Raw genomic sequence first — 18,704 nt, 5'->3', positions numbered from 1 at the left:
TAATGTTTGGGACAGACATTTAAGGTTATAAAAGACAGTTAAAAGGCACTATATTTCAAAGATTTTTTTTCAAGATGAGTTCTTTTATCAAAATCTGTTTGTTGGAAATATATTCACCTAGTGTGTTAACAGTTCAAAGTGTCTAGACATTTCTCTGATGGTATAGTTTCTCAAAATGTATTTGGACTCCTCTTTTGGAATTGCCTTCAGTGTACCTTCTGAATATCTTCAGTATAGCAAGCCACCATCCATTAAATGGATTGAGTTTCTGGAGGCAATCTTTATTGAAGTGGGTGGAAAAATCTGAGTAATAAGTGTTGTTGATTATAATCTATTTATAACAGCCAGATCAGAACCCTGCACATATGGTTTTTCAAGGCAGTTCACCTGTTCATCCCTGCTGGAGTCAAGGAAGATGCTGAGGTGAACCTGAGGAGTCACAGCAACAGTGAGGCTCAGCTGGAAGCCAGCCTAGAACTGTATACAGCAAATGGGGAGAAAAGGAGGATTTGACAATGTTTAAAACTTCATCTGCTATCCAGTATAATTTATTATGAAAAATGATCATTTTCCTTTTTTCTTTTTTATTAGGTTGTTATATTTATACAATGTAATAAATCTGGAGGTAAGAATACACTGAATTATGAGGCCAAAATGTTAGGAAAAGCACAATGACAATGTGCTGGCTTCAAGTACCTGTTATGTACATGACTTGGGTCACCAGGGGCCTGAAAACTTACTTAAACCTAAAAAACTGCAAACTTAAAAAAAAAAAAAAAAGACCAAAAAATCTTGCAAGAATTAATCAAATGCATTTTTTCTTTAAAAACAAAAATGAGAATACTCTAGTCAAAAAAGTGAAGAGTTCCAGAAAGGGAATTTTAATTACTGTAAGACTGAAACAAATATTGTACTTTATGCTAGTAACGGAACCTACTTTAAGAAATGAAAAGAAGGGGCTTCCCTGGTGGCGCAGTGGTTGAGAGTCCGCCTGCCAATGCAGGGGACACAGGTTCGTGCCCCGGTCTGGGAGGATCCCACATGCTGTGGGGCAGCTGGGCCCGTGGGCCATGGCCGCTGAGCCTGCGCGTCCAGAGCCTGTGCTCCGCAGCGGGAGAGGCCACAGCAGTGAGAAGCCCGTGTACCACAAAAAAAAAAAAAAAAAGAATACATAGAAAAAGACAGGTTTTTTGAAAAATCTGAGGGTTAAGTTTCAGCCTATTTTTGTTGTTATTGTTGGAAGAGTAATGAAGAATCTATTTTGGGGAACTGCTGATATCACTTCAACTACAAATTTATTTTCAGAATGGAAGATTCAAAATTCAAAAGTGATGTCTCATTTTGTATTATGTTGACTTAAATCCCACGTTGAATATTTATTTTGTATTTTATTTGATGGAACTAAATCTCTGAGAGCTTAAGAACGTTTTTTCAAGTCTATCTTGTATAACATGTTTTCTTCTCTTCATGTTTTGAACATAAAAATGTATTTTTAAGGAAAACAGAGCAATGCTAGTAATAATAATAATAATAAATCTTTCCTTAAAATGTCCACCTCAAACCACCTTTCTTGTTGATTCTCATTTCTCATTTTATTTCCACCACATATACTTCTGGTTCCCATGTCAAAGTACTCTTAAAAAATGAAAAAGTTATTTTTTGGAAGGATAGAGATATATTGATATTTTTGCAAGTAGTTTTGCTAATATCCTTTTGTATTTCTAAAGAACCTCTTACTGGACCTACCCTTTGTGCAGGTTCATGGTTTTAGAGACATAGGCTATAGGTTATTTTGTGCAATTTTCTCACTCAGGTGCTACTAAAAAGCAGAAAAAATAGCAAAGAACATGTCGAGAAACAGCTACTTATTTTCAAGACACATTTATGGGTGAGAGGAGAACTTATGGCACACATCCACATCTCTGAACAAGGGAAAATAAAGAGAGTTATACATACCTTTACTAAGCAATTTTTGTGTCCAGGTACAGAGCCATTTACATAGATTATATTGTGCTTTGTGTTTATTCTCCACACCTGAAGTGGAAATAAAATCAAACCTTAAGAGTTAAAAATATTAGAATATACTTATATCAATACAAACAAAAGCTGAGGCTATAAGTAGCCTGTAAAGAAATAATCATGTTAGCACCTCAAAATATTGAATGAGAATAAAAATTTCAAATCCTATGGATGACTTGTACTGTAATACTACAACAGATATGTCTCATGTAAGTGGTAGAAAACTCTCATTTTAAGTATAAATGTGACTGAACGATCAAGACTACTTCGATATTTCAATATTCTCCTGGCACCATCAAGAATAACACATGACAGTTCAATTTTATTTTATTCTTAGTTAACATGAGCTTGCTGCAACTAGAAACTGGGAAGCCGCAACCTCTCTGGGTCTAATTTTTTAAAAAGTGTGCTGAGCAGATGGCCTTCAAACAGATCTTCATGTGGGAAAAACATTTACACAAATGAGAGAACAGTCAAGAAATGGTACTGAGAAAGTATTTGGGGGTAAAATCAAGTTTGACCCATAGCTCACGGCTAAATGTTAAATACTAGGGCAACTGAAATCTCTCTCCTGTCACACATATGCATACATGAAAAGAAAATGCACAAAGACAGATACAAATAGTTGTCTATGGCAAGTATAAATGTAACAGAAGAGGGAAAAAAAAACCCCTTAGATTTAATTATATAAAATTTTAAAAACTTCTGCTGGTTAAAATTTATAAATAAAATACATCTAGAATAGAGAATGAAAGAATATGTACCAAAATGTTACCAGTGGTTGTCTTTGGGGGTTGTTCTTTTGAATGACCTATTTTCTTTTTTGTACTTTCTATACTTTTCACACATATAGACAGATTAGTTGTTTTAATAAAAATATAATTACATGGCACCTATTATGTACAACTCATTTTCATTTAGATATTACATATGTTCCTCAAGTTAGCAGACAGTGAATTTAACTCCCTGCCCCTTTTAAATATATAATTATTTTACAAAAATGGATATATACCACATGCTTTTTTAGTACTCTATTTTCCTATTTTGTCTTCCTCTCTCCTATTCCTCACCCACATCCACCCACACATTTGACATTTAATCGAAAGCAATATGATATATAACCATCTACTCTTCTCTGTGCTTACATGGCATGGTGACATATACATGTAGGGAGTTTCTGTTTACTCTTTTATAAAAGTATTATACGTAATGCTCTGAATCTCTATTTTTTCATGCAACAACACTTTGTGGAAATCTTCCAGGTCAAATAGTAGACAATTAACTTTTTCTTTTTAATGAGTGCATTTTCCATGGCTTGCATGTTAAATGAACATATATGACAACTCCAACACACACACACACAGTACACGTTTCCCCCACCCCTCAATAATTGTAAAACCTATTAGAACCACCATACGCAGACACACGTTAAATATGTATGCTGGTGCGTTTGCCTTTAGGCACTAATTTAACCACTCCTATAAAAAGCGACTCCAGAAACTTACTTTCAGTCCAAATGCTGTCCTATCTATGTTCCCCAATTGTCCAGGCATTTTAGTTCCAGGCCAGACTCTGGCAACATCCTAAAGGAGAGAAACAAAAGTAGCACTTTTAAGCAGTATTCTCAATTTCAAACAGTACCAATCAAACCAAAATGCAAATAAAATATGTCATTAAAATGTTTTATTTTTTCCTCCATTTTGCTAGCCCCCAGTAAAGAACTAAACATGGATTTAGTCACATTTACCCCTAGAGAATTCCCTTTCTAAATTAGATTAGAACAAAAAAATATAGACTAAGAACATATTTAGGAGAAAAATTCAGTAACAAGAGAGCAGCAACTGAGCCAATAATGGCTGAGAAGGACATAAAAACATGTCACACCACCATTCAAAGAAAAAATGGACTGCCTAGCCTGTTTTCACAAATCTTCTGTATTAACTGACTTGGACTCCATCCAGTCCACAGCTGCTGGAATGGTCCTACTCTCCCACCCTGGCTTTTGCCTGTTACTATCCTTCTGCAAAGTGACTAAAGGAGAGAGTTAGTTACCACCAATAGTGAGAAACTTGGCTTCCATTATCAATATATTCACTTATCTGGTCAATCCTATAATTCACAGAAAATTATCTCAGAATGGCTAACTAACACTCAACACATGCACATAGTACATTTTAAATTTAGACTCTGGGTATACAGCCAACAACTATGTGTTCACAAGTTACTTGAGTTATTAGTCCACTCTAGTCCCCCACTTTAGTGAGGTTCTGTTACTCATTTGAAATAGTTATGTTCATTTCCTAATTATATTCCATTATGGATTCCCCCCCATTTTTATTTTACTTTGAATTTGTAAAACATTAACATGGTTCCAAAGGAAAAAGTATTAACAAAAAAGTATATCTAGTTAAGTGCCACTCCTGCCACTCCTGAGCCCTTCCATACTCTTCCCAGCCAAGAGTAAGAATCCCCCAGGCTCTTTATGGTACACCTCTGGGAGAGATATTCAGTAGGACTAAATTAGCAGTACAAATCTCCTTCTCTCCTTCCTATGCTCTTATTGTCTATTTCTCCATTTTTTCTCTATTACTTTCCCCTTCATCATTATATTGCCCTTGACAACTTTTCCCAATGGTCTCTTCTAAGGCAAAAACAAATCTGTGAAGGAACCAGTGCGGGAAGATGGCAGGGCATTCTGATCCCTGCTCACTTACAGCTGACTTCAGAGTGTAGGATGGGAGACAGAGATGGGAAAGAAAGTAGGCAGACAAGTACTGAGAACACTGGCCGTAAGTACGTAGGATATAACCAAATGATTCAAGTCTGGCTCTGGAAAGTAAGGCCAGGACTCATAAATGTGTGACTTATTAGGACCCATCTGGAGTAAGATTCAAATAATGTGACTTGATCCCAAGGACAGACTAAAGCACCATATACACAAAAGCTGAATCTTTAGTACTAAAAAGAGGATCACTAAGTTATACTTACACCAGTTGAAATAGCTCCAGGCCTTCTGTGGGTTTTTGTTTGACCGTGAGTAGCTGGCTGGCCTTTAAATCCCCATCTTTTCATGACGCCTTGGAAACCTTTACCAATACTGAACAAGATAAACATTAGAATTTACATAATGAACAGAGGATAAAATACCCCCAACTGTATACTTTGATAGTACCTTAGAGTTTTTAGCTACGTTCCTTATCCAAATAACTGGAAAAGGCCAAAGAAGCAAAACTACAAATGAACATGCCTTTATCTCTGTCCTGGTTTGCACCCCTTCCTGGAGTCTCATTCTACATAAAATGATTAGTTCAAGATTGTGAGACAACAGCAAGCTAAGCAGTTCTATCATCCTAATCCTATGACACAACACAGTAAAAGTGGGACATTTTATAAGTTCAAAGTACTTGTAAGCAATGCAGCAGGCCACCATTAAGACCCCCACCTCCTGTAAAGCAACTATACTCCAATAAAAATTAAAAACAAAAAAAAACCCTGAAAAAACCCACCTCCTGGTACACATGCCCCTGTGCGATCAATCACCTCCCCTTGAGTCTGTGTGGACCTAGCAACTCACCTCTTAAGGAATAAACTATGGCAGAAGAGATGAGATGTCACCTCTGACTCTTGGTTACAAAGACACTGGCTCCCATCTCTGCACTCTCGGTTCTGAAGGAAGCCAGCTGCTATCCTACGGAGAGTTATGCAGCAAAGACCTCTCTAGCCAACAACTGTGGACCTGACGCTCACCAGTGGCCATGTTAATGAGTTTGTAGGCACTTCTTCCCAAGTTGAACCCTGAGATGACCACGGCCTTGACTGTTGCCTCGGCTGCAGCTTCGTGAGAGACCCTGAGCCAGAGGCACCCAGCTAAGCTGTACTGGGAGTTACGACCACAGAAACTGTGGGGTAATAAATGTTTGTTGTTTTAGGCTGTTGTATTTTAGGGTAATGTGCTAGGCAGCAATATACAATAGAACACAAAATAAAACAGTAATAATGCTCTAAATGCTGAACAACTTTAGAAGATGGATCTTGGTTTCAAGGTTTGAATCAGAAGCCAATGGAGAAATAAAATCAGAGAAAAAATCTAATATTTCAATTTTTAAACAAAACCATTCTATTTTCAAATTCTGCTAACTAGAGAAACATTATGCAGTGTAGGTAGAAACGACACTAAGGTTCAAGCAGCATTAGAGTTTATCTCTGTCAAATATATCAGGACAAATGATACAAGGAAAGGGCTAGAATGAATTGTAAGACTCTACCAGCCTTAGTTTTATAGACTCTTAAGATGAACACTTTTTTCACCTTTCATTAGATAATATGTCAACATATTTTTCATGCTGTGTTCCCTTAATTTAATAAAGCTAGCTATTATTAAATAAATAGTGCCCAGTTCAGGACATTTACAAAAAGGACCAATAACAAAAGATTTTGAAAACTATGTAATTTCCACAAGGACTTTGCTATGCATTTAACAAAGAATTATCAGAGAGTAATGGATTGAAGTAAGCCCACATGACTAAGATGGTTTGTTTTAGATAAATCAAGAAACCAGCATAAAAATAATACGAATATGTATAGAATATAACAGTCGAATAGTATCATATCACATGTCAAAAATTATTTGTATATGAATAATTTAAATGTAGCTTTTTTCACATTAATCAACTGAACACATCACATTGAGTACACTGACCAGCACACCTTGTTTTATTATGCTCCGCAGATACAGTGGTTTTTACAGTTTGAAAGGTTTGTGGCAACCTTGTGTGATCAGATAATGATTAGCACTTTTTGGCCATGAAGTTGTTTTTTTTTTTAAATTTTTATTGGAGTATAGTTGCTTTACAATGTTGTGTTAGTTTCTGCTGTACAGCAAAGTAAATCAGATATACATATACATATATCCACTCTTTTTAAAATTTCTTTCCCATTTAGGTCACCACCTACTCAAGAGCATTGAGTAGAGTTCCCTGTGCTATACAGTAGGTTCTTATTAGTTATCTATTATATATATAGTAGTGTATATATGTCAGTCCTAAACTCCCAATTCATCCCACCCTACCCTTCCCCCCTTGGTAACCGCAAGTTTGTTTTCTACATCTGTGACTCTATTTCTGCTTTGCAAACAAGTTCATCTGTACCATTTTTCTAGATTCCACATATAAGTGATATTATACGATATATGTCTTTCTCTTTCTGACTTACTTCACTCTGTATGACAATCTCTAGGTCCATCCATGTCGCTGAAAATGGCATTATATTTTGTTCATTTTTAAGCCATGAAGTATTTTTAAATTAAGGCACATACATTGTTTTTTTAGATATAATGCTATTGTACAGGCTACAGTACAGTGTTAAACATAACTTCTATATGCAGTAGGAAACCAAAAGCTTGACTCGCTTTACTGCCATTGTCTGGAACCAAACTGCAGTATCTCCGAGGCGTGCCTGTACATAATTGATTTTTTGCCTCCAAAATTCAAAATAATGCTTATGCTTGATCAAAGAGCTAAAACAGAAATTTAACATATATTCATTGAAAAGTCACTATAAACTTTGCAAGGTTAACATCTAAGAAGGCAAACTATGATAATCAAATATTTTACTGAAATTTTGCTTCAGAAACTTAACAAATATTTCTACTTAACGCTGAATTTTAGAATATATTGATATTTGAAAAATAAATGCTTTGCAATTTAAAAATAAAAAAGAAGTACCTAAAGAGTCATTTGAACTTATGATATTGTTGGGCAAATAACATTTTTAAAAATTTTTTATAAATTTATTTATTTTATTTTTGGCTGCACTGGGTCTTCGTTGCTGCACGTGGGCTTTCTCCAGTTGTGGCGAGTGGGGGCTACTCTTCGTAGTGGTGCATAGGCTTCTCATTGTGGTGGCTTCTCTTGTTGCAGAGCATGGTCTCTAGGTGCGCGGGCTTCAGTTGTTTTACAGCGCAGGCTCAACAGTTGTGGTGCATAGATCAGGGCTCGAACCCATGCCCCCTTCATTGGCAGGTGGATTCTTAACCAATGCACCACCAGGGAAGCCCTGGCAAATAACACTTTAAAGAAAACAAGGGAACGGACTGGCAATGCCAAATCTAAAATGAGCATGTTTTCAAAATACGGCATTCTAACACTGGTCATTCTTGGTAGAAAGTTTGCTGGTAACTTGAGTTCTCAAACTGATTCATCTCCTGCTTAAAGAGAGAGCATGCATGTGTGCACCAGTAAAAAACACTCCAGGTAAATTATAGGAGATAATTCAGCTCATTTTACCAGCAAACGATTACAAAATCAAAGTGGTATCCTGAAACTGCTAATTACTGTCAGCCAATTACAGACTGTTTTTCAATCTAGTTCTAGAACACATCATGTTGTTATACTGTGTACAACAGGAGCCTCTTCAATAAATAACATTTAAACAAAAGGGTAAGACACACATGATGTGACAAATCACTGGCTGAATTGAGACTACGGAGAACAGAGGGCACCTGTTGCTCCACGGAGGGGGCACAGGTGTCTATTCTGTTGTTTCTCTCAGTTGTCGCCCAACTGGAGAACAAAAACAAAACAAAAAGCAAGATATGAATGAATCTACACTTAGCAAACCCATGCAGAGTTCAAACATAAGGTTTTCACAAGTCACATAAAATAATACCTTCACTTTACTAAATAGGATATAAAACACATAACGTACTTTATCTCTCCCACCTCTTTTCTGCTGCAGTTTTTAATGACAGCAGAAAAAAACAAATAAAGGAAAATTCAAATCAGCTAAGAACACAATGTTAGAAGTTCCAAATTTAGTGAAACATATCTGAAAATTAGGAAAACATAAAAAATTTATTTTATTTAGAGCATTCATACTTGCTAAAACCAAAACTTCCTCAAAAAATCTCAGAGATGCGATTTAAATTTAGGCTTTATTGCCCTTGTTTCTGGGTATATTTCCTCACTATACTTTAAGTTCATGAAGTGCAAGGATTGTGCAGCATCTAACCCTAGTGCCCTACCTAGAGAACTCAGACTAATTTTGTTACTAGCTATAACTGTGTCTTAGGAAGAGAGATGATTATTTCCTTTATTTTGTCCTGTAGTTTCCAAATGCTGTATAATGGGCTTGTTTTTTTATAAAAGTTTATGAAGATTATATTAAGAAAAGGCAAGGAGAGGCTTAAAGGTTTGACTGTAAGAATCTTGCAGAATAGAATGCATAATTTAGTGTTTCCAACTGCATTCTATAAATCTCTAGAGTATACTATGAATTTCATTTCCCTGTCACATTGACAAATGCCTAAATGTCTACCAGCAGACACAAAGTTTTTAATACAAACCCATCATGTATTTCCCCACTTTGTGGGAAACTGCCTTTGACTGCACGGTTCTGGATACACTTGTATATGCGGATAAAACAAAATGTCCATGAGGTGAGGAGTGCTCTCGAGTCCATCCATTCTGAGTCCTCAAGGAAATTCCTTCAAAATTCTCATCACTGAGTTTTGCCTTTGCCACTGAAGATCCCTGTAAATGCTGGGAGTCAATTTCTACTCAACTCAGTGTTGTTGTCTAAACCTATTCCATCAGTGATATAAAACAGCTCCTGAGCACACAGGTAAGTCATGGTGGAATCTTCCAGTTGCTTTGTGTCCCATCACATACAGTTAAAAGCTGGCATGGAAGATCTGTATGGCTGTTACTCTCCAGGATGAATTTGTGACAGCATGACCTGAACTGCAGGTATTCTGTTTATGTCTAAAAACTATAAAGCTCCCATCAATATCTGGGAACATTTTTACCAACAACTGACCGCTAAGAGTGGACCGCTTACAGCTTTCTGACATCAAATCTAGCTCATTCAATAGTACGAAGAGCCAAATGTGCAGTGATTTCTTTGAGTCCTCTTACAGAGGGAGCATTTTCCAACTGTTCTAAGTAAACCCAGAACACGACGTTTGCTGTCCTGAGTTCAGTCTGCTCTTCTCAAAGAAGAAAACTCAAAAACTCAAATAATTCTGCAATATCATGGAAAGACACAACAGTTTTATGAGTATTACTTCTTCATTAATATAGAAAACAGTGAGTTATGTCACTTGGAAAACTGAGGGATTATTTTTTGGAAACAGATTTTTAGAATTGAAAGGAAACTTAGAATATGTGGAATCTAAAAAAGAAATGATACAAGTGAACATTTACAAAACAGAAACAGACTCACAGACCTAGAACACAAATTTATGGTTACCAGAGAGGAAAAGGGTGGGGAGGGATAAATTAGCCATTTGGGATTAGCAGACAAAAACTACAAAATATAAAATAAATAACCAACAAGGACCTACTGTATAGCTCAGGGAACTATATTCAATATCCTGTAATAAACCATAATGGAAAAGAACATGATAAAGGATATGTAATGTATAACTCAATCACTTTGCTGTACACCTGAAACTAACACGATATTGTAAATCAACTATACTTAAGAAAACAAAAACCTACATTAAAAAAAAAAAAAAGGAACCTTAGAAACCATTTACTCCTAAACCCTTATGTTAAAGATAATGAAATCCACATCCAGAGAGGTTAAGCCACTTGCCCAAGGTCAAATGCCTGGTAAATGAAAGTATCTGGTCATGCTTTTAACCCAGGTCATACTGCCTCTTGAGAAATAGAGTAAAGCAAAAATAAAGTAGCATATCAGAGACGCATGGAGTTATTTCAAGGGCATCCTCATTACACTGTATATTCCTGATGTAGCAGGTATTATGTATTCTTAAAATTACCTAGAGTGTTGGGTTTTTTTTTGTTTTTTGTTTTTTTGTGGTACGCGGGCCTCTCTCTCACTGTTGTGGCCTCTCCCGTTGGGGAGCACAGGCTCCAGACGCGCAGGCTCAGCGGCTATGGCTCACGGGCCCAGCTGCTCCATGGCACGTGGGATCTTCCTGGACCGGGGCACGAACCCGTGTCCCCTGCACCGGCAGGCGGACTCTCAACCACTGCGCCACCAGGGAAGCCCACCTAGAGTGTTTTGTAAAGCTACTACTTTGCTATACAAAACAGTCTAAAGTAAGAGGCAACAATTTGATGTATTAGAAAATACCACAATCTAATTCCTAATGACTTAATGTTGTTAATTCATTTAAAAAGATATTTCCTATTGAGGAAAACAGATTTTTCCTTTAAAATTTTGAAACAAATGAAAAAACAGTAATATCACCAATAGCAATAGCAGCCAATAGTCCTGAGCATTCACTATGTCCCAGATCTTGAGCTAAGAGCCTTCTGTGCATTATCTCATTCAGTCTTTACAACATGGTTATGAGGTAGGTGCTGTAATTAGTCTTGTGTTAAACATGAGGCGACTGAGAGGTTAAGAAAGCTGTTTAGGTCACAGAGCTGCTGAGAAGTAGATCCATGCTTTCCCTAGACCACCGCTGATGAGACACTCATTTTGACTTGACTGAAGAGGGATTATTTTTTAGAGACTACTTCCCTCTACAGTTTACTCATTTTGAAAACTGTATGCTTAAAAATTTACTGCTTTGAATAACTAGTAAATAAAGTAACTTATTAAAAATGAAATAAAATTGCAAATGTGCAGGGCTGGAGAGCAATTGTTCCCTGAAGGCAGCATTTACCTTGCTTTCCCTCCGAGTTCCCAGCAAACACCCACCAGTCAGAATAACAAGCTAGTGGGGAAGGCTTCCGACCATGTGCAGGCAACCTTCTCTGAACAGTGTGCAGGACTGCTCACACAGCCCAGAGTCTTTGCTTTGTTAAGAACCTACCTGGCTTTTTAATCACCTTAAGGCTCTGATGGACAATATTTCTGTACACATTTTGATATTTTAATGAAAGAACCCAAATTAACTCTCCCCAACTCCTTTCAGTTTTACTACCACGGATAACATTATCAAAGTAAGCACCTATTTTTCTATTTTGAGGCCAAAGGGTAATGAGGATTTAAAGCATACTGTTAACTTCAAAAATAGTAAGATTACGCCAGAAATTGCTATTAAAGTAATATGATTGTGCCTGAAAATATATGGGTTGTTTTCATTAGCCCAGACTCATAGACAGCGTTTTAGATTATCTTTCACTCAGAAAGAAGTAGCTGAATGAGCTGTTTTCTGATTTCAATCTGGGATTCAAGAAATTACTTCAGGCTTGCCACTGTCATGAATTCAAAGTTCAGTAAGACACCTGGCAGGAAAGTGCCCCCATGCCCACCGTTATGGATGCATCACCACCTGTGTCCTTCAAGCCCTTTGAGACAGGGACCTAACATTTTCTCCTAAACACTGCAGAATGCATTTTTACAGTTTTATTTTTATCTTACTTTAATTCTTCTCTGATTTCGTTCCCTAAAAAAAGAAAAACTCTACAAGTTAAAATAAGCACTGCTAGGATTCAACAGAAAACAATGGACTAAACATCCTATGTTGAGGGTAGAATCAACAGTCATACTTTATCTCACCCACTCTTTATATATTATCTAGAGAGGTTTCCTCCTCAAAACTGAGAAAGAAAGGGAAAATGTTAGGCCCCCAAACCCATCATCTATTAGAAGTTATGGTGGAATATAATTACAGAATAAGAATATAATCTTTAAAAGGGTCCTAGTATAGGAAGTGGGTAGTGGTGGTGGTGTGGGGAACGTATCAATATATGTGCTACACTTTAAATTTTATTTAGAATAAATTATATAAAACTGACATATTTCAAAGATTGGGCCTTATTACCTATTTATAGCATAATGAAAACTGTGAAAAATTATTCTGCTAGAATGGTTTTATGTATTAGATGTAAAGATCTTTCCCATATAATCTAAATTTGTATACTCAGACCTTTTAGATAAAAAACTATTTCTGGTTTAAAAGTAAAAATTAAAAAGAACTCTAGTAAATATATATTCACCTCACACTCTAATGCAACAATGGTAAATTTACTTATTTATATAGAAAATTGTATCCAAATTCAGCACAGGTAAATACAATGTATCTTTCAGTGTAAGCAGATTTCCCAATGCAATCATTAAAAGAGGAACATTTTAAAAATTTAAGGAAGCCTTCAAGAGGGTGCTACTGTTAGTTACTAGTCACTAAAAGGAAAATGTCTGCAGACAATTTCATTCTTGAAGTAGAAAGATTCTATTAACACTGTATTTTCTTAAATTAGTACTTTTCCATTTTAATTTTTCTTATTTAGTTAGTTATTTCTAAAGTATATTTAATCCAGCAATTAAAACTGAAGGTATAAGGTAAAAAACTTGAAATATAAGTATAGATTTAACCATTAAATATCACTATTACAACATGAGAAAAATGAACAATTTCAATTAAGAAAAAAGTCTCAAACAAATTCATCTCTAATGGAAAGGAGATGATGAAGCCAGTTACTAAGGAGACCAGTTTTCAGTTTCATGCTAACTAAAATGTGGGTAATACAAAGGCCTGCTTTTACTGACAATATTATTTGAAACTGGATTAATTAGACTTGCCTGCTTTAAAACAGATGTTCATGTTATAATTTGAGTAGAATTGAGAAAAGGCAGGCACTGGGACTCTGTGCTGGGTAAAGGAGCAGCAGGAAAAGAAGGTCCACCGGTGAGTTCCTGACTATTCTCCAGTCCAGTGATTCTCAGAGTGTGGTCCCTGGACTAGCAACATCCACACAACCTGGGAACTTGTTAGAAATGCAAATTCTCAGGTACTACCCCAGATCTAATGAATCTGAAGATTGGTAGGGGAGTGGAGGTAGGGGAGATTGTGAAGCCCACTGAAGTGTGGGAAATGATGCTCCAGGCTGTGAACCCATGTCCCTCACCTGACCTAACCATGTCACTGCACCATTTTTTCTCTAGTGTTTGCACCTGTAACAGGATTAATAATAAAGACAATGGAGCCCAGAAGTTTCAAAATTTTAAAACAGGGGCTGAAAATGGAGGACAAGGTAGAAAATCTCTGGCTGTAAGTAAGCCACAGCAAGAGACTGCAAGAACTCAGAGCCTATGTCCAAAAGATAATGGTTCTATTTACAGTTAACAAGGAAAAAAAAACATTCTCATTGGCTGCGAGGGCTAAAACACAAGCGGGGGGAACTGTCCAAAAAATGAGAAGCATCAGGGAAAGGATGTAAAAGAATTTAAAAAGGAAAAAGAAAAGCAAGCAAATTCATGTGTGCGTGCACGTACACATGCACAGGAAAGTCAACAGCAGAGACAGCTTCCACCAGGACTGGGTGTAGCTGAGACCTAATAAGCCTGCATCCAGGAGGAATCCAAAACATCTCCACATGAGGACAGAGCTCTGTAAATTCGGAAGCACTTACAAGCATCCTGAGGCCGTAATAACATGCCAGCTCCAAGAGCTGCAGCCATTGGCAACATTTAGCGAAAGGTCAAAGTCTGTTTCATTTTGATCTCAAGTAATACCCCGAAAAGGTACGCACACCAGAGTACAGTGCACATGCTACACAAAGTCAAACAGAAAACGGTACTGCAACCCACACAACAATGAGGGTTTTCTCAAATGCAGGCACCCCTTTTCCAGAGTTGAATGTCAACTACTCTAAATCCCAGGGTTAGTTACTCTCCCAGCTCTCATCAGCCATCTAGTCCTGAGGCTGGCACATGGCTGTACACACTCTTGTTTTCTAGGTACATGATCTTAAAACACAAAACAAAACCAACACACTCTCCTTCCACTTTACACTCACAAGGAGAAGCCTGAAGTTTTAAAAATAGCTTTTAGGAAGCCAAGGAAACCCAACAGTAGCATATGAAATGAAAGCATCTAGTGAACACAGGCACTGAAAGGTTAGGCTCCAACCCAAGCTAGTCACAAACACTGCCACAGAGCATCTGCTAACAAAGGAATCCGACTTTGCAGGGCTTCCTGAATATCTCATTTACCCTGTAAAATATGTAATGGAATGCACACATTATTAACTGTGTGTAAATTAACAAATTACCGTGAGGCATTTTATCATACGTAATAATTCAGGCATTTAAAAAGTAAAACCATCTGATTCACAACACACACGTCTCCCCAATTACTCAAACCAAAGCTTTACAGCTCCAATATTTTGACTTCTTCATAAGGGTAGGCAGGACAAACGTTTCCAAAAGACCAGTAATTTCAGACGCCCCAGCAAGTAGGAATGAGTTCGCAACAATCAGGAAGCAGGGAGAAAAAGAGGAAGGTTCACAGTCTCTTTAAAGAGGCCCCACTTTCCTCTACTCCACCGTCAACCTAGCCCACTCCACTTCGAAATAGCTAATCAAAAGTTAAGGCCCCTGGGCTTCCCTGGTGGCACAGTGGTTGAGAATCTGCCTGCCAATGCAGGGGACATGGGTTCAAGCCCTGGTCTGGGAAGATCCCACATGCCGTGGAGCAACTAGGCCTGTGAGCCACAACTACTGAGCCTGCGCGCCTGGAGCCTGTGCTCCACAACAAGAGAGGCCGCGATAGTGAGGCCCGCACACGGCGATGAAGAGTGGCCCCCGCTTGCCGCAACTAGAGAAAGCCCTCGCACAGAAACGAAGACCCAACACAGCCAAAAATAAATAAATATTAAAAAGTTAAGGCCCCTAGGACCTGTGTGCAATGGCCTGTATTTAAAAGTAGGCAGTAATAATGTGGAAGTGAAGAAATATCTGACCGCATTTAAGAAACTGATGCTGGATTTATCTGGTTTCCTTGGATATAAGAAGCTGCTCTGTCTCAGTCACTGTGATTCTAAGGTTAACCCAGAGCACCACTGGGCCACTGTTCATTTTCAAAGAGTTCTCAGTCAGAATATTCCAAAAACAAAACAGGCACATAAATCAGTGAAACTACCATCTATGCTGATAGAACAAGAAACAAGAATGGACAAGAGCTGGGAAATTGCCTGGTGGTCCAGTGGTTAGGAATGGGCACTTTCACTGCCGTGGGCCGGGGTTTGATCTCTGGTTGGGGAACTAAGATCCTGCAAGCCACATAGACAAGAGCGGATATCTGGAGTTAAGCTTAGCTTAGATCATGTGGATTCTAACAACTGATACTGAACAATTTATTTCTATTTTTTTTAATTTTAATTTTTTTATTTTTGGCTGAGTTGGGTCTTCATTGCTGCGTGCCAGCTTTCTCTAGTTGCAGCTAGTGGGGGCTACTCTTCATCACAGTGCGTGGGCTTCTCATTGCAGTGCCTTCTCTTGTGGCAGAGCATGGGCTCTAGGTGCGCAGGCTTCAGTAGTTGTGGCACACAGGCTTAGTAGTTGTGGCTCGCGGGCTCTAAAGCACAGGCTCGGTAGTTGCGGCGCACGGGCTTAGTTGCTCCACAGCATGTGGGATCTTCCTAGACCAGGGCTCGAACCCGTATCCCCTGAATTGGCAGGTGGATTCTTAACCATTGAGCCACGAGGGAAGTCCCTGAACAATTTCTCCTTTTTTTTTTAACTTGTTTATTAGAGTATAATTGCTTTACAATGGCGTGTTAGTTTCTGCTTTATAACAAAGTGAATCAGTTATACATATACATATGTTCCCATATCTCTTCCCTCTTGTGTCTCCCTTCCTATCCCACCCCTCCAGGTGGTCACAAAGCACCGAGCTGATCTCCCTGTGCTATGCAGCTGCTTCCCACTAGCTATCTACCTTACATTTGGTAGTGTATATATGTCCATGCCACTCTCTCACTTTGCCACAGCTTACCCTTCCCCCTCCCCATATCCTCAAGTCCTTTCTCTAGTAGGTCTGTGTCTTTATTCCTATCTTACCCCTAGGTTCTTCATGACATTTTTTTTTCTTAAATTCCATATATATGTGTTAGCATACAGTATTTGTCTTTCTCTTTCTGACTTACTTCACTCTGTATGACAGACTCCAGGTCTATCCACCTCATTACAAATAGCTCAATTTCATTTCTTTTTATGGCTGGGTAATATTCCACTGTATATATGTGCCACATCTTCTTTATCCATTCATCCGATGATGGACACTTAGGTTGTTTCCATCTCTGGGCTACTGTAAATAGAGCTGCAATGAACATTTTGGTACATGACTCTTTTTGAATTATGGTTTTCTCAGGGTATATGCCCAGTAGTGGGATTGCTGGGTCATATGGTAGTTCTATTTGTAGTTTTTTAAGGAACCTCCATACTGTTCTCCACAGTGGCTGTATCAATTTACATTCCCACCAACAGTGCAAGAGGGTTCCCTTTTCTCCACACCCTCTCCAGCATTTATTGTTTCTAGATTTTTTGATGATGGCCATTCTGACTGGTGTGAGATGATATCTCATTGTACTTTTGATTTGCATTTCTCTAATGATTAATGATGTTGAGCATTCTTTCATGTGTTTGTTGGCAGTCTGTATATCTTCTTTGGAGAAATGTCTATTTAGGTCTTCTGCCCATTTTTGGATTGGGTTGTTTGTTTTTTTGTTATTGAGCTGCATGAGTTGCTTATAAATTTTGGAGATTAATCCTTTGTCAGTTGCTTCATTTGCAAATATTTTCTCCCATTCTGAGGGTTGTCTTTTGGTCTTGTTTATGGTTTCCTTTGCTGCGCAGAAGCTTTGAAGTTTCATTAGGTCCCATTTGTTTATTTTTGTTTTTATTTCCATTTCTCTAGGAGGTGGGTCAAAAAGGATCTTGCTGTGATTTATGTCATAGAGTGTTCTGCCTATGTTTTCCTCTAAGAGTTTGATAGTTTCTGGCCTTACATTTAGGTCTTTAATCCATTTTGAGCTTATTTTTGTGTATGGTGTTAGGGAGTGATCTAATCTCATACTTTTACATGTACCTGTCCAGTTTTCCCAGCACCACTTATTGAAGAGGCTGTCCTTTCTCCACTGTACATTCCTGCCTCCTTTTATCAAAGATAAGGTGACCATATGTGCATGGCCTGAACAATTTCTATATAAACATATTTAAAGGCTTGGTGACTTCATTCCATAGTGAGATAATCTCAACTGATTTTTGAAAAAATACTTCTGTAAGATTTAAAGTTTCCTGGAGATTATCTAGCCAGTACTGGGCTTATCTTAACAGACGGTAAGATATTAAAAAAAAACTACAGTACCCCAAATACCACCACCCAACATAAGTATGATTCAAAGTCAGCATTTCTGTTAGAGTGAAAATTAAGTGTTAATTTCTACCAAATTTGAACCCTTGTTTACACATGACAAAATATTTTGCTTTTATGGAAGAGGTCTCTTCTAGTGCTAAGAGATGATGCCATGCTGTTGAAGACGCCTAAGGTGTAATCCTATTTCTTCTTTCAGCTCATGATAGGATTTTAACACAGTTCCACAAACGCTTTATACAGTTAGTTACCTTAGGGGAACCTTAAGCACAACTATCGCAAATAGTGCAAGATGTTTGTAATCTAACTGCTTCCCTTATCTTTCACCAACAAACCAAATGCCGCCTTTGGTCTTCAAACAGATGTGGGCCCAGCTCACAAGGAACATGAGTTCCTTGTGGGAACTCAGTAATGGACCTTTCTCTTAATCCCATCTCAAGAAGCACACATCTCAGTTTAAAAGCAGTAACCCAAAGTGAACTCTTCACATACAGCTAATTCGGTGCAATTTAAAAACCAGTACCATCAGTAACATTAAGGATTAGAGTTATGAATGAGAATAATGGTTACTTATCCTTTATTCACTGACTTTGAAAGGCTGCACTTCTTTCAC

The 18,704-nt window shown here is 37.7% G+C and overlaps 1 protein-coding gene across 1 annotated transcript in view; it reads right to left on the bottom strand.

Moving 5' to 3' along the window:
• The window catches only part of MRPL3 (mitochondrial ribosomal protein L3), a 44,450-nt gene that overhangs the window by 9,235 nt on the left and 16,511 nt on the right, over positions 1-18,704 (bottom strand). The window contains exons 7-9 of the mRNA XM_082839740.1: positions 5,008-5,116; positions 3,525-3,602; positions 1,957-2,034 (exon numbers count right to left, since the gene is read on the bottom strand). Of these exons, the coding sequence (XP_082695866.1) occupies positions 1,957-2,034; positions 3,525-3,602; positions 5,008-5,116 (265 nt within the window). The remainder of the gene's footprint in view (positions 1-1,956; positions 2,035-3,524; positions 3,603-5,007; positions 5,117-18,704) is intronic.

This window comes from Leucopleurus acutus (assembly GCF_964270905.1).
Source record: "Leucopleurus acutus genome assembly, chromosome: 5".
Classification (NCBI taxonomy): domain Eukaryota; kingdom Metazoa; phylum Chordata; class Mammalia; order Artiodactyla; family Delphinidae; genus Leucopleurus; species Leucopleurus acutus.
The sequence above is the reverse complement of the archived record's forward strand: the minus strand, read 5'-3'. Positions and strand labels throughout refer to the sequence as shown.